The sequence below is a fragment of the Oryctolagus cuniculus genome, chromosome X (assembly GCF_051225735.1).
Source record: "Oryctolagus cuniculus isolate XC-2025 breed Fujian yellow rabbit chromosome X, ASM5122573v1, whole genome shotgun sequence".
In the NCBI taxonomy this organism is placed as follows: Eukaryota; Metazoa; Chordata; class Mammalia; order Lagomorpha; family Leporidae; genus Oryctolagus; species Oryctolagus cuniculus.
In genome coordinates, this window is record NC_142888.1 from 133,404,878 (window position 1) to 133,430,870 (window position 25,993).

Consider the following 25,993-nt stretch of genomic DNA (forward strand, 5'->3'; position numbering starts at 1 on the left):
AAGCAGGCATTTCCGCGCTTGCTTCCCCAACATGGCGGCCGCTAAGGACGGTTGTGGCATGGAAGTGACCGCGGGGAACGGGCGGCGGCTTCACCTGGGGATTCCTGAGGCAGTATTTGTGGTAAGAGACACGCTGTTACTCAGTACTTTGGTGCGAGGTTTTTTGTTCCCTGTAGGCATCTAGGTCTGCACTGTTGGGGGAAGGAGCTGAGCTGAATGTGCAGCAGTGGAGCCCTTGTTTCGCTCTCCGTCCCCTCACCTGGAGTCACTGAGCTGTATTGGAACTCGCCTGAAGAAAGGCAGCCTGAGAAGTCCCTGGAAGACTAGGGCACGGGAGGGGACGGGAGGATCTGCCAGCGGAAGCGGGGTCGGCCGCTGACAGGTTTCGTCCCCGGCTGCCTGGAAAAGTCAAGAGGCCAGGAGCTGCAGACTCGGCTGAGATATCGGAGAATAGAATCCAGTCTACCGAGGGAGCTCAATGGTCTGCTACCTCGGAAAAATGGAGGAAGAGACCGAGGAGAAAGTAGGATGTTAGGGTGAAAGTGTAAAGTTCTTATGTGACTGGCTAAGGAATTGAGGCTTTATCCAGTAGATAATTGAAAGATGTTTGATTAAACCACGATCTAATCGTACTTGGTTTTAGGTAACAAACTTATTAGAGAATGCTTTGTGTGGAGTTGACAGGAGAAGCGGGGGATGCAATTTGGAGGCTTCACAGACTAGGGAGACCAACCCAACCCCAAACAAAGAAGAGCCATCAACCCTACCCTTCCATCAAGCTATTCTAGAAATAGTATTGGAAAACTATTTGAATACTGAGAGAAAACCTCTGGCTTGCCTTCGAGATCAACATCATCTGTCTTTCCTCTATTTAGTTGTACTGATGGACTTTGTGGACTTTTCCTGACCTTTTGGTTTGTGCCTGTATTGCTGTACCCCTACCTTTTTATTAATTGTGCCTTACATCCTTCAAAACACCTATTTATTTGATTTATATCACACTTTATATTGTGTATTTGCATTAGTTCATTAAATTTTGCATTTTCTTCAGTTACTTTAGGTCTTCTCCCCAGATGTTGCACTTAACTAATCATAACAAGAAATAAAGTTTATTGGGTGTCAACCACTTTCTCAGTGATCTTACAAAACTCTTATCAGTTAATTCCCGATTACCATTCCCAATTTGTAGAAGATAAAACTAAGGCACAGATCCTTGAGTGACTTTCCCCAGGTTCAAAAATAAGATTAGTGGAATGAATTCTGGTTTGTAATATATTATTTTTGATATTAAAGGAAGATGTAGATTCCTTCATGAAACAGCCTGGGAATGAGACTGCAGATACAGTACTAAAGAAGCTGGATGAGCAGTACCAGAAGTATAAATTTATGGAACTCAATCTTGCTCAAAAGAAAAGGAGGTAAAGTGTAAAATTTGGTAAAATTTTCTGAAGTTTTTTTCCATGATTTTTTAATGTTTAAAAAATTTGTAAATTTTTATTAATATAAATTAACTTTAAAATAAATATAAATAAATAGAAAACCTTTAGTATAAAATATATTAATTTTAAATGGCTTAAACTTTTACAATATTGAGATACAGTTTACATGCAATAACATGTCCAGATATCAGTTGCTCAATTTGATGAATTTTGACAGATATATCCAGTTTTGAAAACATTGCCTATGTCAGTATATAGAATGTTTCCTTCACTCCAGGAAGTTCCCTCATGACTCTTTTTAGTCACTACCTACCTGTACCTTACCCTGATGCTACTGTTCTGATTTTTTTTAACCAAAAGTTTTGTCTATTGAACTTTATAAATGGAAGCATGTAGTAACTACTGTTATGTGTCAGGCCTCTTATACCTAGCATAATGCTTTGAGAATCATTCATGGTGTTGTATCAGTAGATGAATTCCTTTTTAGTGCTGAGTCATGTTCTGTTGTGTGTAGATGTACCTTAATTTTAATCTATTTTTATTTGTTTGCCTATGGGTGGACATTTGGATTGGAATTGTTGAGTAATATGGTAAATGTGTGTTTCACTGCTATGGTCTGAATAAGATATAGTTTGAATAGGATATGGCTCCTGAACTCACGTAGACTTTTAATCCCCAAGGTTATAAGTTAATGGTACTAATAGAGTGGAAATTCAATCCAGTTATGGTGTTTAGGAGCTTGGGCCTAATCCTTAAGTCACCAGAGGCCTGGCCTCAGAAGGTAGTTCCTGTGAGAGGGTTGGTTATAAAACATGAGTTGGGCCTAGCCACTGTCTCTGCTTCCTGGCTCACTATGTGATCTTTCTCCACGTGGTCTCTGCTATTGCCAAACTCTGGCTTCCCCAGATAGCTGAACCAGTGAGGTCTTTTTCATCTTGGGCTGTGAACCTCCAAAACCTTGAGCCCATATAAATCTCCCTTCATAAGTAGCTTGTCTTTGGGATTTTGTTGTAGTTTCAAAAAAGCTGAGGAATACAGTCCTCCAAGGTGGCTGTACCATATTCTCCCACCAGCAGTGTTTGAAGGCTTCATTTCCATGTTTAGTATTTTGTATTATTTAGTGTTATTCCACATTTAGTATTTAGTATTATATTAGCCAACATTTAGTATTGCCAGTCTAAAGATAATTTTAAAAACATAATAAAATGAATATTGAAGACCTTGTTATAACAAATCTAGGATCATAACATCTTGGATGTCTAGTTCATCCTTCTAATTTTGCCAATGACATCAGAGACTCACAGAGGTTATGACTGTCCCAGGATTTCATAACTAATAGGCATAGGTCAAAAGTATCCTTCCTCTCAACTCTCTGTCTTCCTGTAGTATTTTATAGAGCTTATAAAGTCAATTCACTGTAACAGATATTTATGGCTATCTGCTGTGTGTGGTATGTGTGTATGTGTGCCTGTGCACACATACGTGTGCCAGCATTCTTCTGTCAATTAAATATATATGGGATGCCAGCTAGCTACCAGATAATTTTTGGGTGAAATAAGGTTCAGTATTTTTTTTCAACAGGACAATCTCAAGAAGATGATAAGTGGCCGGCACCGCGGCTCACTAGGCTAATCCTCTGCTGTGGCGCTGGCACTCCAGGTTCTAGTCCCAGTCGGGGTGCAGGATTCTGTCCCGGTTGCTCCTCTTCCAGTCCAGCTCTCTGCTGTGGCCTGGGAAGGCAATGGAGGATGGCCCAAGTGCTTGGGCCCTGTACCCGTATGGGAGACCAGGAGGATGCACCTGGCTCCTGGCTTCGGATCGGCGCAGTGCATCAGCTGTAGTGGCCATTTGGGGGGTGAACCAACGGAAGGAAGTCCTTTCTCTCTGTCTCTCTCTCACTGTCTAATTCTGCCTGTCAAAAAAAAAAAAAAAAGAAAAGAAAAAGAAGATGATAAGTATGTAAATAAGATAAGTAAACAAGACACAGCAGTAAAGGTACTTTGGTACAAAATAATGAGCTAGCCCAGGGGAAGGTGTGAGCTGAAGGAGGCAAGGGAGATTCAAGGGAAGCATCCAAGAGGAGCAAGTGGTTGTATAGAAATGTAAAGGTTGGTTGAAATTTTAGAGGCAGATTAAAGTGAAAAAGGATAGTCTAGACATAAGGTACCACTTATGCAAAGGTGCAAAGGTTTTTTTTTAATATATTTTCTCATTTTGTTGACAGTTGGAGAAATTAGAATATAGACTATTAGATAAGATGAAAAGTTATTGACTTGGACAGATAGTGTTAACAAAAACAGAATAGAGGGCACTATATTGTCATTTTGGAAGAAAAAACATATGTAAAGAAGTATCTGGAGGCCCCCGATATGAGCAGCTCTGAGGAATTCCCCAGCTTCGGGGCTCAGGTGGCCCCCAAGACCCTCCCGTGGGGCCCCAAACGATAATGATCAAGCAGCAGAACGCTCTCCAGCCTGCTGAGCTGAACCACACGACGGTCAGCCTCGATCTGGCCCAGCAGCTGGCCCCTCCGCCGTTGTTGGCGCTCTCCCTCCCCAAGGTCTCGCAGTGAAGCCTGGCGTGGCCCGGCCCCCGGCGGCTGCCTCTCCAGCCCGTCGGCGCCCAGTGTGTTCAAGATCTGTTCTGGGACAGGCCTCTGCCGTCGCAAACACTAAACCAAGGTAATCCTGGTCCACCCAGCATGCCCGTCAGCACGCTGACCTTCATCTCCGACAGCACCACACCTGTGGCTGGGAGTCGACTTCCTGTGTCATGACCTCAGGAAATAAATGTCCTTGACTTTGTAAACCCCTCCCCCCAAAAAAAAGAAGTATCTGGAAAAACCTGTGCTAAATAATATTAACAGTGGTAATCTCTGCATGGTGAGACTAGCATTTTTTTCTTTATCCATATTCTTGATTTTCAACAGCGTACATGTACTGCTTTGATGATAATAAATGCTTATTTTTTAAAGAGTAAAACCATTAGAATAGAGATCACTTACAGGGAGGTTATTGATAGAGAAGAAAATGAGCCTTGGGACCAAGCCCTGGTTGGGGGAGGGAGGGTGGATTTGTGTATCAAAGATACCTGGCTAATTCTAATACTGTGGTATAGTAGGATCCTGATTCCAGCTTTGTGTATACTTCAGACCTCAATATAAGGGGTAAAAATCACAGTGTATAACTACAGCCTTCCTAATTAGATGTACGTGGGGTATGTCAGTGATCAAAACAGGCAAAATCCCCGGCTTTATGGAGGTTACAGTCTACTGGGATTTAGATAAACATTTATTTCAAAACTGTCAATAATTACGGTGTACCTAATATGTGCCCAGCATCATCTTATGCCAATAGATAAAACAAATAAAAATTTGTGTCCTCATAAAGCTGGCATTCTAGTTAGATTAGTAAATTACACAGTAGGTTAAAAGATAAGTGTCATAAAGGTAGGAAATAAAGCAGAGTAAGGGGGTGTAGATGTAGCAGTAACAGGTGTAGCAGTAACAGCTACTCAGTGTTTTGAGAAAATGAGTGATATGTTCTGACTTTTCCTTATTATTGTATGAATCACTTTTGTTGCTGGTTGATAATATTTTCAAGAAGGGGCAGAAGCAAGGAGATCACTTAGGAAGCCTTTTCACTAATCTAGGTAAGGTTGATGGTTTGTACCAGGGTGGTAGCAGTGGGGATAATGGGGAAGAGTGAGCTTCTGAATATTTTGGAGTTGGAACTAGCCTGATTTCCAGGTGGATAGGAGGTAAAATGTAAAATGAAGACATGGAAGATATCTCCCAGGTCTGAGTGACTGAAGGGGAGAGGTGCCATCATCTGACTTGGGGAAGACTGAATGGAACAGGTTTAGGAGAATATCGAGAGATCAGTTCGGGATACCTTGAAGATGCCTTTGGGAATCCATGTGAAGATGTTAAGTAGGCACCTAAATAAAATTAGTCTGAAGTTTTGGAGAGGTCTGAGATAGAGATAAAAATTTGAGAGATATTTAAAAGCCATTGAGGGGCCGGTGCTGTGGTGTAGTAGATAAAGCCGCCGCCCACAGTGCCAGCATCCCATAGGGGCGCCAGTTTGAGACCTGGCTGCTTCACTTCTGTTGCACCTCTCTGCTATGGCCTGAGAAAGCAGTAGAAGATGGCCCAAGTCATTGGGCCCCTGCACCCATATGGGAAACCTGGAAGAAGCTCCTGGCATCTGGCTTTGGATTGGCACAGCTCTAGCTGTTGTGGCTAATTAGGGAGTGAACCAGTGGATGGAAGACTCTCTCTCTATATATATGTATAACTGACTTTCAAATATATAAATAAATAAATCTTTAAAAAAAAAAAAAAAGCCAGTGAACTGGATGGACTAGATCACAAGAGTTCATTTAGATATTTTTTTATTTTATTTTATTTATTTTTTTTTGACAGAGTGGACAGTGAGAGAGAGAGACAGAGAGAAAGGTCTTCCTTTGCCGTTGGTTCACCCTCCAATGGCCGCCACGGCCGGTGCGATGCGGCCGGCGCACCGCGCTGATCCGATGGCAGGAGCCAGGTGCTTCTCCTGGTCTCCCATGGGGTGCAGGGCCCAAGCACTTGGGCCATCCTCCACTGCACTCCCTGGCCACAGCAGAGAGCTGGCCTGGAAGAGGGGCAACCGGGACAGAATCCGGCGCCCCAACCGGGACTAGAACCCGGTGTGCCGGCGCTTTAAGGTGGAGGATTAGCCTAGTGAGCCGCGGCGCCGGCCAAGAATTCATTTAGATAAAGAGAAGATGATCTAAAGTCTAGGCCCTGTAACCGGAAGAAGTTAGGGAGAAAATAGGTAGCCACCAAAAAAAGTTCAAAAACAAACTGCTAGTGAGGAAACCTGGGAGATTGTGGAGTTCTCATAGCCAACCTAAAAAAATGTATCACAGAGAAGGAAATAAATGTATCACAGAGAAGGAAATAATCACCTGTGTCAAATGCTGCCAATTGCTAAAGGAAAATAAGGATTGAGAATGGACTTGTCTTTAGCAAAATAGAATTCGGTGGTGTTCTGGATGGGAACAATATTGGTCTATTATTTTAAAACAGAAGATGGAAGAACTGGAGAGATTTTTTTTGAGAAGTTTTCTGCTTTTTAATAGCAGATTGGTTGTCATTAGAAACTTTTTTTATTAACAATAGTTGTACATATTTATGGGATGCCATGCTGAAATCAAGGTAGTCAACATTTCCTCTTCTTTGACATTGCTTTATGGTTGGCACTTTGGAGCTCCTTTCTTCCATTTACCATGTGTGTAACACTAGGAATTTATTCCTTCTAACTCTGATTTGGTACCTATTATCCAAACTCCTTCTATCCCTACTACCCCTCCCAGCCTCTAGTAATCACTATTCTGTGTTCAGATTGAGTTTGTTTGTTTATTTTAGCTTACACATATGAGGTAGAACGTGTGCTATTTGTTTTTCTGTGCCTGGCTTATTTCACTTAACAGGATGACCTCTATTCATTTTGCTGCAGATGACAAGGTTTCATTCCTTTGTATGGCTGAATGATATTCTGTTGTGTATATACACCATATTTTTGTTCATCTCATGATGGACACCTTGTTTAATTCCATATTTTGGCTATTGTGAACAGTGTGTTTATAATTTTTTAAAAAGAAATCTGTACTGTTTTCCATGGTTGCTATACTAATTTACATTCCCACCAACAGTGCATAAGAGTTTCCTCCACATTTTTTGCTTTCTGTGTTTTGGATAATAGCCATTGTGACAGGGGTAAGGTGATACTTCATTGTGTTTTTGGTTTGCATTTCCTTGATGGCTAGTGATCTTGAGCATTTTTTTCATGTATTTGGCCATTTGTGTTTCTTTTGAGAAATGTCTACATAGGTCTTTGCCTTTTTCTTAGCTGGATTATTTGTTTTTTGTTGTTGTTGAGTTTTTTGAGTTTCTTATATGTTCTGGATATTCTGGTTGTCTATTTTATTTGTAGGAGTTCTTTAATCCCTTTTGGTTATATCAGCACCAGTTCAAGTCCACTTCTGATCCAGCTCCCTCTAATGCACCTTAGGCCCCTGCACCCACTTGGGAGACCCAGAGGAAGTTCCTGGCTCCTGGCTTCAGCCTGGCCCAGCTCTGGTTCCTTGCGGCCATTTGCGGAGTGAACTAACAGATGGAAGATCTCTGTGTGTGTGTGTGTGTGTGTGTGTGTGTCTGTGTGTCTGGTTATGCCTCTCGAATAAATAAGTCTTTTTTAAATAAAGAAATTTTTCTTCCCCTTGTAATCTTCGTGATTTATTTTGATGAATAACTTCATTTAAATGTTGTAATTTGTGGGTTTCTTTTTCACTTATTAATAAGCTGCCATACTCTTATAAAGAGAAATAACCTCTCATGTATTTGGTAAATGAGTCTATAGGAGATAGTTCACCTTTCTGAGTTTTTTCCCTTCTAAGGCTAAGGCCTTATATTTCCCACACTCTCACAGCTCTTTGCTCTCTTGGAACAGAGGAGTTGTGTAGTTTTTCTGGCTGTTGGAAGGTTTATGGGCAGGAATGTTTGTCTATTGCCAGTCACCCCATCTTACTCAGGGCAGTTACTATCTTTTTGTAGTTTGTTTATTAGATGTAATTTGAGGATTATTATACCATCTTGGTGAATTTAACCATATGTGTGTATTCTTATTACAACTACTTTTTTCTTCATCTTATTACTAATATCCTTTCTTTTCTCTTTGAGATATTTTAAAATACTATATAATATATTTTGGTGTTTGTTAATTTTGCTTCATATGATAGAGGTTGTTGAGTTTAATTTCATGCGGTTCAGTTTATCAGACTATGTTTGTTCTCACTGTTAGATCATCCTCTCAGGGATGTGGAAATAGGGTGACTTAAGTTTCTCCTGATGGGTGGAGGAAGAGGAATGCTGCTGGTGTTATAGTCTAGGGGCACAGCCATCTTTCTTCCCAACTAGATAACTGCTTCTGGGTTATTCTGTTCTCTGCTCTTGACTGTCTTTACTGTTATCACCTAAGGAAGTGAGAGTAAGGAGAACAGAGCTGTTGTCAGCCAATACTTGTGATTCTTAGCTTTGCAGTTTGACCTTCTCCCTGCCTCTGGCCAATTGTGTCATTTTTCTGCCCTGTAGCAGTGATGGAGTAGATAATATGATTCACCTAGGGCAGTTAAGAAAAATAAAATAGCAAGAATATTCTCTTTTAGCCTTAATCCCCTTTTGAGGATTTGACTCTCTTGCCTTCTAAGCTGCTGCCTTCTCTCTTTTACTCCCTTATCTCCTCCCAAGACCTAGAGATTTTCATTGTTCTTATAATAAAAGCCTAGAACTGGCTGAAGTGCCCTTTTATAGTAGAGTAAATTAGAAATTGTGAATATTTGTAAGAATATTACACAGTAGCAAAAATGAACAGTTTTAATCAGTTAAATCAGTTAAAACAAGCAAGCTCTGTAAAAATGCATACAATATGAGACCATTTCAATTAAGCTCAGAATCAAACAATGCTAAAAAAAAATACCGTTTTGGGGGCTGGTGCTGTGCCATAGTGGGTAAGGTTAACGCCTGCAGTGCCGGCATCCCATATTGGCTCCGGTTTGAGTCCCGGCTTCCCCTCTTCTGATCCAGCTCTCTGCTATGGCTTGGGAAAGCAGTGGAAGATGGCCCAAGTACTTGGGCCCCTGCACTCCATGTGAGAGACCTGGAGGAAGCTCCTGGCTCCTGGCTTTGGATTGGCACAGCTCTGGTTGTTGCAGCCATCTGGGTAGTGAACCAGCAGATGGAAGACCTCCCTTCCCCTCCCCTCCCTTGCCCTCCCCTCCCCTTCCCTCTTTTCTCTCTCTCTGCCTCTGCCTCCGCCTCTGCCTCTGACTCTGCAACTAACTAAGCCTTTCAAATAAATAAATAAATCTTTAAAAAAAAGTATTGTTTGGGGATATTCACAAATGTGATGAAACTATTTGAAAAAGAACAAAAAGAAATTGCTAACACAGTTTAGGGAGCTACTATCTCTTGATATGGAACAGGGTGGGGAAGGGTGTATTGCTTGGACATGCACAGTAGCATAGGGGTTCTTGCAGTTTCAGCTCCCTGCTAATGTGTACCCTAGTAAACAACCGAATTAACCCTGGCGGTCAATGGGGTGACAGATGTCACAGCCAGATTGCCCTCACTCCCACAAATACATCTTAAAAATCATTTACATGACCAAAAATGCTTGAACATACTCCTTATATGTGTCTTAGCTTTTCATTACTAGGATGAAATTCCTGAGGCAACTAATTTAAAGAGAAAGGTTTATTTAGCTCACAGTGTTGGAGATACCAAATCAAGCTTTTATAACATATCCTCCCATGAGAATTACCTTCTGAGGGCATGTCCCCAATCATCTAAGGACCTACCACTAGTCCCATCTCCTAAATAGCATAATTGGATTAAATTTCTATCCTTTTTGCAGTGTTAACTTATGACATTAGGTTTAAAGTTTTGTATGAGTTCATGGGCCAAATTGTATGCAGACTTTAGCATCTATTTATGTATATGTATATCAGATATTTTACAAATGAATAAATCTTTCTGGCATTTAGCATATAAAAATAAGCAAGATTAGGTGATCTACGATATCCATACTGATATATATAGTGTTCATAAAACATTAGCCTTTAAGTTAAGTTTTAAAAAATGAATGCCAAGTCTGAATTTCTAGATTATTCATTGGACTGTATTATCAAATAGTGAATTAATTTTTTTAAGCAGCAGCCCATCTAACACATTTCTTGCAAGTGTCTAAGTATAGAGTGCAATAAAGTTTGCCTTGCTAGCATCCTACATGCAAGCTATGTCTTCTTTCATATGATGCACTAAGTCCATTTTCATTATCATATTTGAAGTTTGTTTACATAGTGATCTCTATTAATATTTAGTTAAGGTTACTCTGAAAGAACCAGAGTTTTGTTTTTATATTCTTACATTGTAATTCGAGATCCTGGAACTGCTTTGCACATTTCTCCTGACAAAACATTAAAATCTTGGGCTTTTAATTACCATAAAGAAGAATTAAATTCCAGTGACCAAAAGAAAAAGTATCTGTGTTTCCTCTCTTTAAGTGACTTTGAGTGTTTTTGGCATATTTTCTTGTTATGGAGGTTAACTTCATTTGGGGAGTCACTTGCTAGTAGTTTGCTGATAGCTATAATATACTTTATTTATTGAATCTGATCAGTCTCATCTGTTTATAATGGTTGCTGACCCTTGCATGGCATGGAGGGGTTGGTGGTTTCAAATTTACAATATATTTAAAGGGATGTTATATCTTTAAAAATACAAATAGAACAGATTATGTATTTCATAGATAAAATTCCAAGATAATCATACTTTCCTCCCTCCCCCTTCAAACCCTCTCCTTTCTTTCTTCCTTTTTTAAGAAATTAATTTTAAAATTAATCTATTTAAATGTAATTTTAATCAAATGCAAAACCTCTGAATCACCTGCATGGAATATAATGTCAAATTACAAAGGGTATTTAACATATAAAGTAGTATTTCCTATACAATAGGTATTCCATAAATTTTAGCTATTAGAAAAAATTATTTATACCTTAAATACTTTATTAAATGTATACTATATATTTTACCACATGTTTATTTTAAATATTTCATATATATAAAATAGCAAATATTTTTAAATTATCAGAATATTTACTTTTTTTAAGATTTATTTATTTAATTGAGTGACAGAGAGGGAGAGACAGAGAGATCTTCCATCTACTGGTCACTCCCCAAATGGCAGCAATGGCCAGGGCTGGGCCAGGCTGAAGCTGGGAGCCAGGAGCTTCATCCAGGTCTCCCACATGGGTGACAGGGACTTAAACCTGAGCCATCACCCGCTACTTTCTAGGGTACGCATTAGCAAGGAGCCGAAATTGTAAGCAGAGCTGGGATTCTCCGCTTAATCAAATAAAATTTATTAAATCTCTTCAGTATAAGGGTTGTTGTTTGGTGCAGTAGTTAAGACAGCACTCGGGACACCTGCATCCCATGTTGAAGTGGCTGGGTTCACGTAGAAAATAGAATCAAAAGATAAGTGTATTTTGGTGTAAAAAATTGAGATTTGTGCATTTTTCATAATATCCATGAAATTTTTGAGAATCCCCTTGTATATACAATTTTGAAATTTTTTGTACCAAAATAAATTTCATTTTAATTGCATTTTCCTATAGACTTTTTGAAGCACCTTCATATTAGTAGAACATACAAAGAAATAAGACCATGTCCCCGTGTTTATTTTTGCTTGCAGAATACTGAATTAACCTTTACCTTGTTCACAGGCTAAAGGGTCAGATTCCTGAAATTAAGCAGACTTTGGAAATTTTAAAATACATGCAGAAGAAAAAAGTAAGTGTCTTTTTGCTTGTAAATGCAAGTGAACAAGGATACTTTGACATAGACTTGTTTTCCTGTTAACAAATATGGCCTTCTCGCAAAGGTCAGATTTAATTCTAATACCTATTATACATGGATTACTTTCTTACATATAGTATTTGCAAAACTTAATGCAATTTGAAATGTTTTAGGTACAAAAACAAAATGTCTTATTTTGAAGTAGCAGTATCTAAAGTTTGTTGTTGTTCTCACTTAGAATAAATTGTGAGTCCAAGATTTACAGAGCTAGAAGTAATTTTAGAAATTATCTATTTCATATATTCATTTCATGAATGAGGAAACATTTAGAGGCTGCCCTTGACCAGTGTCACAAAGATGGTTACTGGCAGAGTTCTTCTAAGTCTTACTAAATAAAAGTGGCCTATAAACATTAAATTTCATAAGCATATTAAAAATGTTGTTTTGGTGCTTATATTATTTATTATTTGCCTGGTAGAATAACTGCATTTGTAGTATATTATTATACTTGATGAATTTGGTAAGAGAGTTCAGAAACTGATTTGTTGGGCATAGTAATAACTAATTCTTATATAATGCATTGTGTGCTAGGCATTGTGTGTGTGTGTGTGTGTGTGGTAAGTGGATTTAATGCTTATTACTGTATTTGTAGGTAAAGGGCCTATTATTATCCTTATTTTACACATGAAGAACCTGAGACACAGATAGATTAAATGATGCACAAAATTTATACAGGTAGTAAGTATCTGAATCCATGCCCAGCCATCTGACTCTAGCATGCATTTCTTTTACCACTATACTTAGTCTGCATGATGGTAATATTTTAAATGTCTTAGGTTTAGCTATGGGATCTTTCTTATATAACCTTAATATCAGTTTTGGGTGGTGTCATTTTTTTGCTTGTTTTTTTGAAGGAGTCCACCAGTTCACTGGAGACCAGGTTCTTATTGGCAGATAATCTGTACTGCAAAGCTTCAGTTCCTCCTACTGATAAAGTGTGTCTGTGGTTGGGGGTAAGTAAATGTTATAGCTATAGTTGACATGTTTGTAAGCCATTGTGTTTTCTCCAGCAAAACAGTATTGCTTGAGATATGTTAGGTGTTCATCTCCCTTTGATTGTGGAAGGGGCAGAATACAAGTAGTCCATATTATGAACTGACTAGAGTTAGGGGTATGATGAAGACTGCAACAAAAAGCAGACTAAAGTCTCTTCCAGTTGACACAAAATTGACTAAACCCTACTTTTTCAGCTAATGTTTTTTGTCTCATAAATATAACCGTAGAAAGAGTAATATGAGTAAAATGGAAGGTACTGCTGAACTTTGGATCAATGTGTCTTCCTCATTAAGAATTTTTTTAAAGATTTATTTATTTGTTTGAAATACAGAGATACAGAAAGAGAAGGGGAAGAGAGAGAGAGAGAGAGAGAGAGAGAGAGAGACACCTTCCACCCACTCGTTCATTCCCCAAATGGCCACAATGGCTGTGGCTGGGCCAGGCCAAAGCCAAGAGCTGGGAGCTTTTTCTGGGTCTCCCACATGGGTACAGGGACCCAAGCACTTGGGTGATCCTCCACTGCTTTCCCAAGCACATTAGCAGGGAGCTGGATCAAAAGTGGAGCATCCAGGAGTCAAACTGACACCCATGGTGGGATGCTGGTGCCACAGGCAGAGACTTAACCTTCTATGTCACAGTGCTGGCCCCCTCCCCCCATTAAGAATTTAATAGTTCTAGAAATATCCCTAAATTTAAGAGGAAAAGATAATTCCAAAATCTTTAGAGTCTGTTTTTAAAAACCATATATTTAAATTTTTGACAGTTCCATAGATCTTGGCTCATCTCAATCTAGCTATCCATGGGTCCTGTTACCCTATAAAAATTCCTATAAAAATGAGATTAGATTATACATATACTATTCACACCTGACTTTTTGCTTAATCTCACAGATATCTTTGGTGAGTGGACACAAAGTTTGCCTCCTTGGTTTTATTGACTTCTTACTATTCTATGGTAGGGCTATGTTATAATATCCATAAGGTAAAGAGTACTCTTAGTTTGTTCTCAAGTTTCTTGTGAACAGTACTATAGTGAATGTCTTTGCACATACAAACTTGTACACAAAGGCATATTTTTGCTTCTTTGAAATGGAATTGGGCCTAAGAGTTTGCACATGCAGCATTTTTTTTAAAGATTTATTTCTTTGAAAGGCACAATTATAGAGCAAAAGAGAATCTTCCATCCGCTAATTTACTCCTAAAATGGCCACAACATTCAGAACTGGGCCAGGCCAAAGTCAGGAGCCAGGAGCATACCTGGGATCTCCACGTGGAAGCAGGGGCCCAAGCACTTCAGCCATCTTCTGCTTTCCCAGGCACATTAACAGGGAGCTGGATCGGAAGTGGAGCAGCCAGGACTCCAGTCAGCACCCATATGGGATGCCAGAGCTGCAGGCAGTGGCTTTACCCACAAGGCCATAGCACCAGCCCCTCAAATGCAACATTTTGATAAATACTATCAAATTGCCTCCCAAAAGACCATACTAATTTACATTTTCTCCATTGTATATAAGTGTATCTGCTTATTGACAACCTCACCCACATTTGTAGGCTTTTGCTACTTTCATAGCTTTTTTGTTTGACAAGATGCTTATTTGTATTTCCTCTTTTTTAAAAAAAGATTTATTTATTTATTCAAAAGAGTTACACAGAGAGAGAAGGAGAGGCAGAGAGAGAGAGAGGTCTTCCATCTACTGGTTCACTCCCCAATTGGCCACGACAGCTGGATCTGTGCTGATCGGAAGCCAGGAGCCAGGAGCTTCTTCCAGGTCTCCCATGCGGTTGCAGGCGTTTAAGGGCTTGGGCCATCTTCTGCTTTCCCAGGCCATAGCAGAGAGCCGGGACTTGAACCAGTGCCCATATGGGATGCTGGCATTGCAGGTAGCGACTTTACCTGCTACACCACAGTGCCAACCCCTTTATTTCCTCTTGTATTTATCTGCTTATTTATGTCTTTGGCCCATTTTTCTGTTGAATTCTTCATTTTTTATAGAGGATTTGGTCTCATATAGAAATTTTGAATTTTAATGTAATCAACCTTAGCAGGCATTTATAATTTTATTTATCTTAATGAATGTTTATAAAGTGTGTAAATGTTTTCTTATTTCTAATATACTTACACTTAAGAAATTTTTTAAAACTTACTTGTGAAGGATAATATGAAAAGGCAAGGAGCTCAATAAAAATTGGGTCAATGACTGCCAAAATGAGTATATTCCAATGTTCAATGAATATGGAAATTGTTCAATTTCATTAGTAAACAGGGAAATACAAATTAAAAGCATCCCTAATCTGAAAATCCTGTATCTTAAATACTGCAAAATCCAGAACTTTCTGAACATAGTATCAGCTTTTTTTTCCAAGTCAGCTCTAGTGTACAGAGGTGCACATTGGTGCATGTGTGTTAATATGTAATACCCCATAAATCCATATTGTTACTTACTTATTCCTTTGTTCTCTCTTTACCAAAAATCTTGGCTTTCAAAAATACAAGGAGTGATAGAATTAGATTAGATAAGATTACTCATTCATTTGCTTTATTCCTTGTCACAGTCAAAGTATTTTAGAATACCACCAGTATTGTTACCACTGACATTTTTGCATATGCTCATCCAGTCCTTTCCCATTCTTCATTGGATTGTGCCCATATCGTTAGAGCAGAGAGATTTTGTACTCTGCTCACTCACTGTCCCTTTTGTGTTCCTTCATTTATTCTTATTCTCTGTAAATATGTATGAAATGTATATTATTGTCTTCTTGTTGATTCCCTCCAATTGTTCTGGTTATGTGATACTTAGTCTGTAGTAGGTTCCTTGAGGATCTATGGAGATAGTAGTCCCTATGTTCTCACATGTTCCTGAAACTTGTCTGTAGCCTTTATACCTGAAAGTCAGTTTTGCTGGATCTGAAATTCTTAACTCACATTTTAGCATCTTATATTTTCTCCATTTTCTTTTTGTCATAGAGCATTGGTATCAAAAAGTCTGAAGACAGACTGATTTTCTTTCTTTTATAAGTGACTTATTGTTTTTGCCTGAATGCTCAAAGGACTTCTGGGTCAGTTTCCTCGGGTATAGGGTGTGCTCCTTTATTTTGTGTGTGTTGTATTTATGCATGTATATCTGTGCATGTATATACATGCTCATGCATGTGTGTGTGTGTGACATTTCAGGAACATTTTGTTGAAATAAATTCTTTAGGATTTTTTCTGGTCCCATGATTTGATTTTCTTTAGGGCTCCAATATATTTGTTTTTGCCTTGACAGTGTTTATCAATTTCTTACTTTAATCCATGATTTCTGTTTCTTTCTTTTTATATTTTTTAAAATTTTCTTAAGGTATTATCTGTTGTGATTATTTATATCTATGTTCTTTCTCATTTAATCATCATTTCTGAAATGTTTTTCTCTTACGTCTAATTCTTTCCTGAATTCTGTCACATTCTTTCTGAGTTTTCTAGTTTTGATTTCTTGTTCTTTCATATCTTGTATCATTTTCTTAATGTTATTGTTTGGATAAATATTCATTTTTTTCATCTATTTTGTGGGCATTTCTTTCTTTTTAGCTTATGTTGCTAGTAAAGATGTTATTCTATTCCTTATTTTCTTTTATTACGGTTTTACATTGGATTTGATTTTGATCCTTTTTTTTTTTTTTGACAGGCAGAGTGGATAGTGAGAGAGAGAGACAGAGAGAAAGGTCTTCCTTTTACCATTGGTTCACCCTCCAGTGGCCGCCGCGGCTGGCGCGCTGCAGCCAGCGCACCACGCTGATCTGAAGCCAGGAGCCAGGTGCTTCTCCTGGTCTCCCATGTGGGTGCAGGGCCTAAGCACTTGGGCCATCCTCCACTGCACTCCCTGGCCACAGCAGAGAGCTGGCTTGGAAGAGGGGCAACCGGGACAGAATCCGGAGCCCCGACCAGGACTAGAACCCGATGTGCCGGTGCCGCAGGCAGAGGATTAACCTATTGAGCCGCGGCGCCAGCCAATTTTGTTCCATTTTTATGATAAATTAATTTTCTTGAATTTTTAGAACACAGGAATAATCCTAGAGCTCCATTTTGGAGCAATAAGATACAGAATAACATCTCCATAGACAACATAAGCTAAACAGAAGACATGGCTACAAAAATAGATGCTCTGGAACCCTGCGAGCCCTCCTCAGTTTTTTTTTTTTTTTAATTAAAAATTTATTTACTTGAGATGTAGAGAGCTAGTGAGTGCACTCCCATCATCTGGTTCACTCTCCAAATGCTTGCAATGGCCAAGGCTGGGACGCAGCTGAAGGCATTAGCCAGGAACATAATTCTGGTCTCCCAAATGGGTATTGGGAAGCTAGAGTCAAGATTGGATGTTGGTATTGAACTCAGACACTCTAATATGGATCATGGGTGTTTTAACTGCTAGGCCAAATATCAACCTTTCACCCCACCCCCATCAGTTTTAACTAACTGCTGTGTTGCATTTGTATATAACTACCTCTTGATTATTTTGGAGTTCTCATGTCTGCTGAATGCCTCATTGCTTCTCTCTGCTTGCTACTATACAGATGGTCATATCATTGCAGGTCTTGTAGCTGACAATGGGCTGTCCTCACATGTTCATGGAGACAGATACCTAGTCAGCTTTTTGTAGATATTGTCTAGTTCTCAGGGTTTGCCACCCTAGTTATTTTTAATCTTTTTAACACCATTGTTAAGATCAGATTCACATATCATAATATTCAGCATTTTATTGTACAGTTTATTTACAGAGCTGTGCAGCCATGATCTCTTATTTAGATCTAGAACATTTTGTTCACCCCAGAAAGAAAACCCATACCCATTAGCAGTCACTCCCCTTCCTTCTTCCTAACTCCCAGCCCCTAACAGCCACTAAGATTTACCTATGCTAGATGTGTTGTTTGAATGGAATCATACCATATATGGTCTTTTGTTGTCTGTTTTCTTGAACGGAAATGAATGTTTCCAGGGCTCATCCATACTGTAGCGTGTATCTATACTTTATTCCTTTATTGCTGCATCATACATATATCATTGCATAGATGTACCACATTTTCTTTATCCATTTATCACTTGATGAATATTTTGTTTCTTTCTACTTTTTGGCTATTGTAATCAGTTCTTTTGGATTGATACCTATATTTTTAATGTTGGTTTTTGCATGGTTCTAGAGCGATTTTCTTGAATTGTTCCTTTTCTCCCTGCAGATTGAATTCCCCTACCTACCTAGATCCATTTCTGGATCTTCTTCTGTTCCTTTGTTCTATTTCTGAGGAGCTATTTTGGTAGAGTTCTTCCTGGCCATGTAACAGCAACTTCAGAGACTCTCAAAACAATACCTAGCTAAAAGGGAGAGAGAGAAGGCCATCTATTGTGACTTTGGTGTTGCAATTGAGGGTAAGAGTAATAGACGGTGGATCTAAGGCTAGCCATGGTAGGGAGTTGGGGTTTCACATAGAAGTGGCAGGAACTTTTTTCCTTTTTGCTGATTTTCTATTCACTTTTGAATGATTATATAATGGTACATTTGTGGGGGGATAAACCATTTTAAAATGAATTTCTTTTTCCCTTGAGGGATCGAGATTTATCATGTTTCTGTTGTTAATACATTTTTTTAGAGTAGGTAATACAGTTACATATGTTCCCATTAAAAAAGTACAAAATGACTGTCTTAGTCCATTTTCTGTTGCTTTAACTTACTGCCTGAGACTGAGTAATATATAAATTAGAAGAGAGGTTTTTTTGACTTGTGGTTCTGGAAACTGGAGAATCTAGGAGCATGGTGCCATCCTCTGGTAAGGGCCTTCCTGCTGTATTGTAACATAGCAGCTATTTTCCTTGCCTGATCAAATATAGATAATAAAAACACCTTTGAGGGGCTGGCATTGTGGCATAGCAGGTAAAGCTGCTGCCTGCAAAACCAACATCCCACATGGGCACCAGTTCGAGTTCTGGCTGCTCTACTTCCAATCCAGCTCCCTGCTAATGCACCTGGGAAAGTAGTGGAAAGTGGCCCAAGTGCTTGGGCCCCTGCACCTGCACGGTGGGACCCTGAAGAGGCTTCTGAATTTGTACTGGCCCAGCTCCAGCTATTATGGCCATTTGAGAGTGAACCACTGCATGGAAGATTCTCTCTCTCTCTCTCTCTCTCTCTCTCTAACTCTTTCAAATAAATAAAATAAATGTTTAAAAATCTTTGAAAGAGCTTAAATTAATATTGTATCTAAGGCTCAGAAAAAAAACTGTTTACATGCATTCAAACATAATATTATGTAGTGTCAAGATGGAGGTAATAGCTGTGCAACCTGACCTCTCTGAGTCTGTTTTCATAACTGCAAAGAAAAAAACTTTCAGCTCACCAGGGTTGTTATAAAGGATTAAATGATTTATAATGTATATATTCTGTAACCCAGGAGTTGATAAACTTTGTGTAAAAATCCAAATAGTATTTTTGGTTTTGCAAACCACATAGTCTGTCCCTACAACTCAACTCTTCCACTGAGGTGAATGGAGAATAACTGGGTTCCAATAAAACTTAACTTACAACAAAGAGCAAAGGGCTGGTTTTGGCCTCAAGGCAGTTATTTGCACAATCCTGCTTTAACTGATAAAGCACTATGTAAATGTTGAGTAATTGTCATGATTTTCTCTCTTCAGGCTAATGTAATGCTTGAATATGACATTGATGAAGCTCAGGCTTTGTTGGAAAAGAATTTATTGACAGCCACAAAGAATCTTGATTCTCTTGAAGAAGACCTTGACTTTCTTCGAGATCAATTTACTACCACAGAAGTCAGTATCCTTTCTTAAAAGATGGAAGAAAGATGGAGAATTTTTTTAATGTTCTTACATTGCTTTAATGGGAAGAATGCCCTTATTCTTAGGCTAATGTGAGGTTATGGATTTTAAAAGATAGCATATCATATATTTGGAAGTAAAAGTTCAAAGATAGATTAATGAATTTGAAACAGCAAATTCATATTGGTAGACTTTTCCTTCAGATATTTCCCAAGATACCTTTATAGCTAGTTAAATAGTTTAATTATACAGGCACTTATTATTAAGACTCTTTTATGTTCTTGCTATTCTACTAAGCCATATGGACCATGGAAACCAATAGGAAAGACAGGCAAGATATTCCTCTGTATATGTAAAACAGCCGAACACTAATTTCACAGTAAACTATATAAGTAAGCTCATATATGCAATACCAGGTCAATTTAAATTTTGGGAAATATAAAAATGAGCTGCAGTTAGTTCAAGGAAGGCTTTTGTTGAGATGGTAACTTGGGCTGATTATAAAACCAATGGAGGATTTAGATCAGCAGAGAGAAAGGCAGAGGTATTCTGGTAAAGGGGGAGAACAGGCGTATTGAAACCAAGCTCTTTGCATTTCCTTTGTGATCTGTCTCTTCTTCCTGGTTTCTGTCACAGTTACCCAAGACAAGGACCTGGGAGTCAGCCTTCACACTTTTCTCTCCCTCACTGTATGTCTCCAGCGTGAATTTCCTAAGTCACACATCTTATTTTGTTCCTCTGGTCATGACATTTCCCTGAATCCTTGTTGCACATAAAGTATGTGAAGTGTGCTAGCTAGCCTCACCTCATGGCCCTGATCACTTTCAGCCCCAGTTCTTCCCCAGTGCACCTCTGATCCCAGTAAACCCAGTTACTCTCTTCACCCCCTAAATGGGCCACACTCTTTGTGTTTGCACACTTTGTTTCTCCTATCTGAAATTATTTCCCCGTTTACCTGTGTTATTCTTTTTTTTATCCTTCATATCTTCAGTTCAAGCATCAGAACATTCCTGAACATTTTGTAATCTCCAAGTGTTTTGCTGTTCTGTGCTTTCTTAGCACTTTGCACATAATACTTTTTTTTTTTTTGCCAAACTGTCATCTCTTCAAGTGTAGGAGCTATACTTTCTCTTTCCCAGTGTGAGGGAAGGCAGGCCTGTTTGAGGCCTAGTACAGGAATCATCATCTAACTGGTAATATGAAAATTCATCCAGCTGTGAGGTGACAAGGGACTAGGAGAGGTGGTTCTTGTGTAAAGGAAAACATAACTGTGAGAGAAAAACAGGATCCAGTGACTTAAATGGTTAAACAAATCATCTAAGATGCATCCTACAAGCTTTGAAAAATGCCATTTGTTGTTGCTAGTGCTGGAAAAAGTTCAGGAAGGTTGTAGACATGGGAGGGAGCTAGAACCTCCAGTCTATAATATACTGACTGTTCTACTAGAGTAAGATCTGTGAGGGAAAGGATTTTACCTGTGTTGGAGCTTTGTGCAGTGCCTAAATGGAAGCACAATAGATGCTTAATAAAGCTGAATGAATGTCCTATTTAACCAAAAAGGTAAGTAAGTGATACAGTTATAGATCATTGTACTAATTGAAGTATTACATGGCAGAATATGGCTTGAGCAGTCTTAAATTCGATGTGTAAGGGGCTGTCTTTAAAACTTGTGAGATTGTTAGCACATATTTGTTAAATATAATGTCATGATTGACTAGATAGGCTAAGCAACTGTTTATGTGTGGCCTTGATGTGGTTTTGGTAGAATTTAATTCCAGTATTTTCTTAGCAATTGACATTATAGCAAGATGACTTAGAACATTAGTTGTCACTGGCATTTGTGTATTTCCTTCTGTGTCTTTGATTCATTGTATGAATGAATGCTTGAATTATTGCATATATTATCTTTAGAATGTCACTTGCATTTTCTTTGACAATTCTTGCAGATATGGCCAGGGTTTATAATTGGGATGTAAAAAGAAGAAACAAAGATGATTCTGCCAAGAACAAAGTGTAATGCTGACAGTTAGAAATTTGGTTATTTTCCAAACATGCTATTTTAACTGTCTCGACGTTTACCCCTAAAGATTGACATAATTTTGAATGATTCTTAAAAAGATAAATACCATTTTATTTATAAAAACAAAATTGGTTTCAAATATTTTATGAAATTAGCATTTTTCCCCACATTTCCCAGCAAAGTTGTTGCTACTTTCATCCTTTTATTTTTTGGCTGTCACAAAGAACACTCTTAGCTGAAATGGCCGAAAACTGTGAGGCATGATGGAAGCTGAATGCTGGATACTAGCACAGTGAACTTTTTCTTTATTGGCTATTGTTACTCTCACTGTGGTTAAGCTATGTTACAGATAGGAAAGACAGACAGTTTGAGTATCTGTGAACTTGTTTTTGTTTAGTATATCGGGGATGTAAAGGTCTTCTGTTGCAATTGTCTTCTGTAAGTGGGGTTTTGGGAATTTTTGCTTAACTACTTACTATCATGACATTCTGAACTTTTCAAGAAATGGTAATTTCCCATTGAGAGCTACTGAGGGAACACTTTTTATAACCTCAGAAAAATGTACAGTGTCTTTGTAATGTCAACAGGAAGATCTTGCCAACATGAGATAATACTACCCATTCAAAATTCTTGGCTAAGGTGATTTTGTATTTAACAGTTCTCCAAAACATCTTGAACAGGAATAGTAAGATAAATGTAAATCTGTAATAGTTGAAGAATTCTGAGCTTTTTAAATTCATGATAAAAGAAAACCCTCATAGTAATATTTAAAAATCTCTGTGGAAAGACATAGGCACAGGAGCAAATACTGGATGTTACTGAAGATTCTGGTAAAAAGATAAATGTATTATTCCATCTCCATGTGGTAAAAGCTATACTTATACAATGTTTCACACTTGCATATCATTGTATTAAAACACTGATGTTAAAACTATGGCATAACAATTTTTTTATATTACTCTTTTCTCTTGCTCTGTTGGGGTTGCTATAACAGAATACTGTACACTGGGTGACTTCTGAACAAAAGAAATTATTTCTCACAGATTTAGAAGCTGAGAGTTCAAGATCAAGGTGGTAGCATATTTGGTGTCTGGTGAGGGCTGCTTGAGCTTCATCACCTGAAGGGTTAGGAGTGGAGTGTGCGATTTTTTGGGGCTCTTTGTAAAGTTAGCAGAAATCTCCACATTTTGCACTTGTACATTTAACTAGCATGTTCCAAGAATCTGTATATGTACAAACAACATACAATTTCTTTGGAAGGAATACAGAGAAGCAAATAATTGAAAAGTTAATCTGAAACATATCAAGGTTCTTTTATTCAGTTTTCCTTTCAAATTTGAGGATTGTAAATGTCTTGAGATATTATAAATGCTATTTTTCCCCAAATTTTATAATGCTAAGTTTATTAGTACAAAATGTCCCTGATAGAGGCTGACATTGTGGTGCAGCAGGTTAAGCCACAGCTTAAAATGGGAACAACAATTCAAGTCCTGGCTGTTCTGTTTCCAGTCCAGCTTCCTGCTAATATACCTGGGAAAGTGCCAGAAAGTAGCCCAAGAACTTGAACCCCTGTCACCCACGTGGGAAACTCAGTGAAGTTCAGGCTCCTGGCTTCAGTCTGTCCCTAGCCCCAGCTGTTTGGGGAATGGATGGAAGATCTTTGTCTCTCTCTCTCTCTCTCTGTGTGTGTGTGTCTGTAACCCTGCCTTTCAAAATAAAAAATCTTTTTAAAAATGTTCCTGATAATATTAGAACAGGAATGATTTGCTTCAAAGATCTTTGTTTTTTCTTTAAGTTCATAATGATTTAAGTATGAATTTTTAGGTAATAGAATATGAAGAAACAAAGCTTTTTAGAGATGTGAATTACATGGCCAAAATGTATGGGACGCAGCAAGCATAAAACTAAGAAGATTTATACCAACAAATGTCTACATGAAAAAAAAAAGATTCCAAATAAATAACCTACTGTTATAGCCCTAGGACCTAGAAAAACCAAAGCAAACTAATCTCAAAATTATAAGCAAGAAAGTAACAAAGATCAGACTGATATCAGAAATGACCTCCTAAAATATATACAAAATGTGGCCCCTTAAAGTTCCCCAGAAGTCCCATCTGGAGTGCCACGTTATCGCAATTTGGGATGCCATACGATATCACCATATGTTTATCAATAAGTCCCCAATATTAATAAGCCTGAGAGGGTTCTTGCCTAATATTTAGAGAAGAATTCTAAATACCAGCATAAGTAAACGAGGCAGCATGGTACATTTTAGGCTTTTATTTAGTGAGAAAGATGCATACGAGAGTAAGAGCTTTATCTGAGAGAGAGAAGGGTAAATCTGGGTTTGTACCAGGTACCAGGAACCAGCCATGTGGAGGAACATCTAGGCCAAGAAGTGTAAAATCCTGAGCTGCTTCCAAGGTGAGCGTCTGCAGATTCTTTGTTTTCCTCTGGCACCTCTCCTACACATAAGCTAATTTCTAGTTTCCTACCTAACTGAACTTTGGGGAAGCAAGCACTTTGCACTTTCTTGGAGGGACTCCGCTCCACCGGGACCAACCTGATTGCCTCTGACTCGACATTCCCTCCCCCAGAAGAATGGACCCTAACTTCTGTAAGGGTTATGGGACCATGACCACTCTGGCTGCTTCAGGTTGAAATGGGGGACAGAAGCGGGGCATTCTTCTGGGGTCGATCCTTAAATAGGTCCCTGGTAGAATGTGGATTTCCTCAAGGGCATTGTATGCAGTACCTCCTGGATAGCAGTTACTATCTCTCCCAATTGAGTGTCTTATCTTGTGAGTTCCAGGGATCCAGCTGCAAGTCTTAATGTCAAAGACCTAATTTTAGGGCATTAGATGTTAAAAAATTGTAAGAGGTTTAAACCAGCTGGTCAAAGTAAGTTAGCCCTGACCATTTTAACTAAAACTGTGGGTCAGATCTAATCAGATAAAGCTAACTCCTTTAGGATTGAAATTTTTAAGCAATTAAACTCAATAAAAGCAACAGAAAACATGAAACATCCCTGAGATAAGTAAAACTGTGTTACTTAGGTCAGTTAGAAAACACAGAAAAAACCTAGATTGGAAAGGATTAGCATGTGATATGTGCATGTGCCCATCAATTAGGAGAGTTTAAAGGAACATACAGAATTTTAACCCATAGTTGCTTTAAGCAGTTTTTGAATCCAAGTAGGAAACAGGTAAAGGATTTTTACACAATTATAGTTTAACAAACTGTTGTAGACCCTAGGAGTCTCTGGAAAATGTTTAGAAGACAAGACATTTAAGCATAATACCTACAACATTTTGTTGAAACATATTTTGAGAATCACATTGTGGATGGCAAAATATTTAGACTAGTTATGATTACAGTAACAACTCAGTGGTTTACAGCATCTTAGGAAGTATAGCAGAATTTCACAGACCTTTATATGTTGTAGGGCAGTGGTAAGCAATGAGGGAGCTCTGTAGTTTAACAATGCATATATTGTCGATTAGAGAACAGAACAATCTTACATAGGTAGGCAGAGACACTTCTGTAATTTAGCAAGTGAGAAAATGAACTCTGGGTCAGAGCAGCCAGTCTAGGGAGAAAGAAAAAAACTTTGAGAGGTTGGAATACATGGCCCTGTGGGGAGTCTGGTCAGTAGTAACAACAGCACTTTAAAACCCTGTCATAGTTCTTGTCAGTGTCTTCTTTAAATGATGACTTAGGAGATAAGGAAAATGAGACGCAGCACCCTGTAGTAGAGGGCTAAGACCAGGTGCTGGGCCTTGGATGGTGGAAATGTTACTGTAGGAAGCCGTGGGGTGAGGTTCTTGTCTTCACGCAGAAAGAATTCAGGCGTGAGGCAGCAGAGTGATAAGGCTTTATTAGGGACAGGGCATCCATCAAGAAGGAAAGGACGGAGAGCGCCCAGTCGCTTGGACGTGGGGGTGGGGGGGCAGAGGACTCTGTTTGGACTCCCTAGGTTTAAGGGAGTCTGTTTACCCGCCTCCCCCTCTCCTCCAGGACAAAGGATGGGGAGTCCTTTGGGTGAAAATTAGCAAATTCCTCCCCCAATTTGCTGGTGCAGGGGCAGAGCAGAGGGGCTTCCCTTAGGGGTCTGTGAAGGTTTTCTTGCCCCATGTTATCAGGTAACCCCTTTGGCCCTGAGGAGAGAGAATTCTCCTGGGAGCTTGGGGCGGGGGGGGGGGGGGGTTGCTGGGACCACCTGGGAGGCCATCAGGGTCTGAGCAGGACTTTGAAGTGCAGAGTTTCCACAGTAGGTGC

At 38.9% G+C, this 25,993-nt stretch overlaps 1 protein-coding gene across 1 annotated transcript; it reads left to right on the plus strand.

Annotated features, from left to right (window-relative positions):
• The first annotated feature begins 31 nt into the window (after positions 1-31).
• VBP1 (VHL binding protein 1) lies at positions 32-21,712 on the plus strand. The gene is made up of 6 exons (NM_001171386.1): positions 32-121; positions 1,294-1,418; positions 11,769-11,835; positions 12,756-12,854; positions 19,555-19,693; positions 21,642-21,712. Exons 1-6 carry the CDS (start codon positions 32-34, stop codon positions 21,710-21,712), a joined length of 591 nt encoding a protein of 196 aa, NP_001164857.1.
• Positions 21,713-25,993: the final 4,281 nt, after the last annotated feature.

What these genes read in the sequence shown, in the direction of transcription:
- VBP1 (NM_001171386.1), top strand. Translation starts at nt 32, where the DNA reads ATGGCGGCCGCTAAGGACGGTTGTGGCATGGAAGTGACCGCGGGGAAC. An exon ending in TTCCTGAGGCAGTATTTGTG is followed by an intron (nt 122 to 1,293) that starts GTAAGAGACACG and finishes TTGATATTAAAG; the next exon opens with GAAGATGTAGATTCCTTCAT. An exon ending in AAGTGTGTCTGTGGTTGGGG is followed by an intron (nt 12,855 to 19,554) that starts GTAAGTAAATGT and finishes TTCTCTCTTCAG; the next exon opens with GCTAATGTAATGCTTGAATA.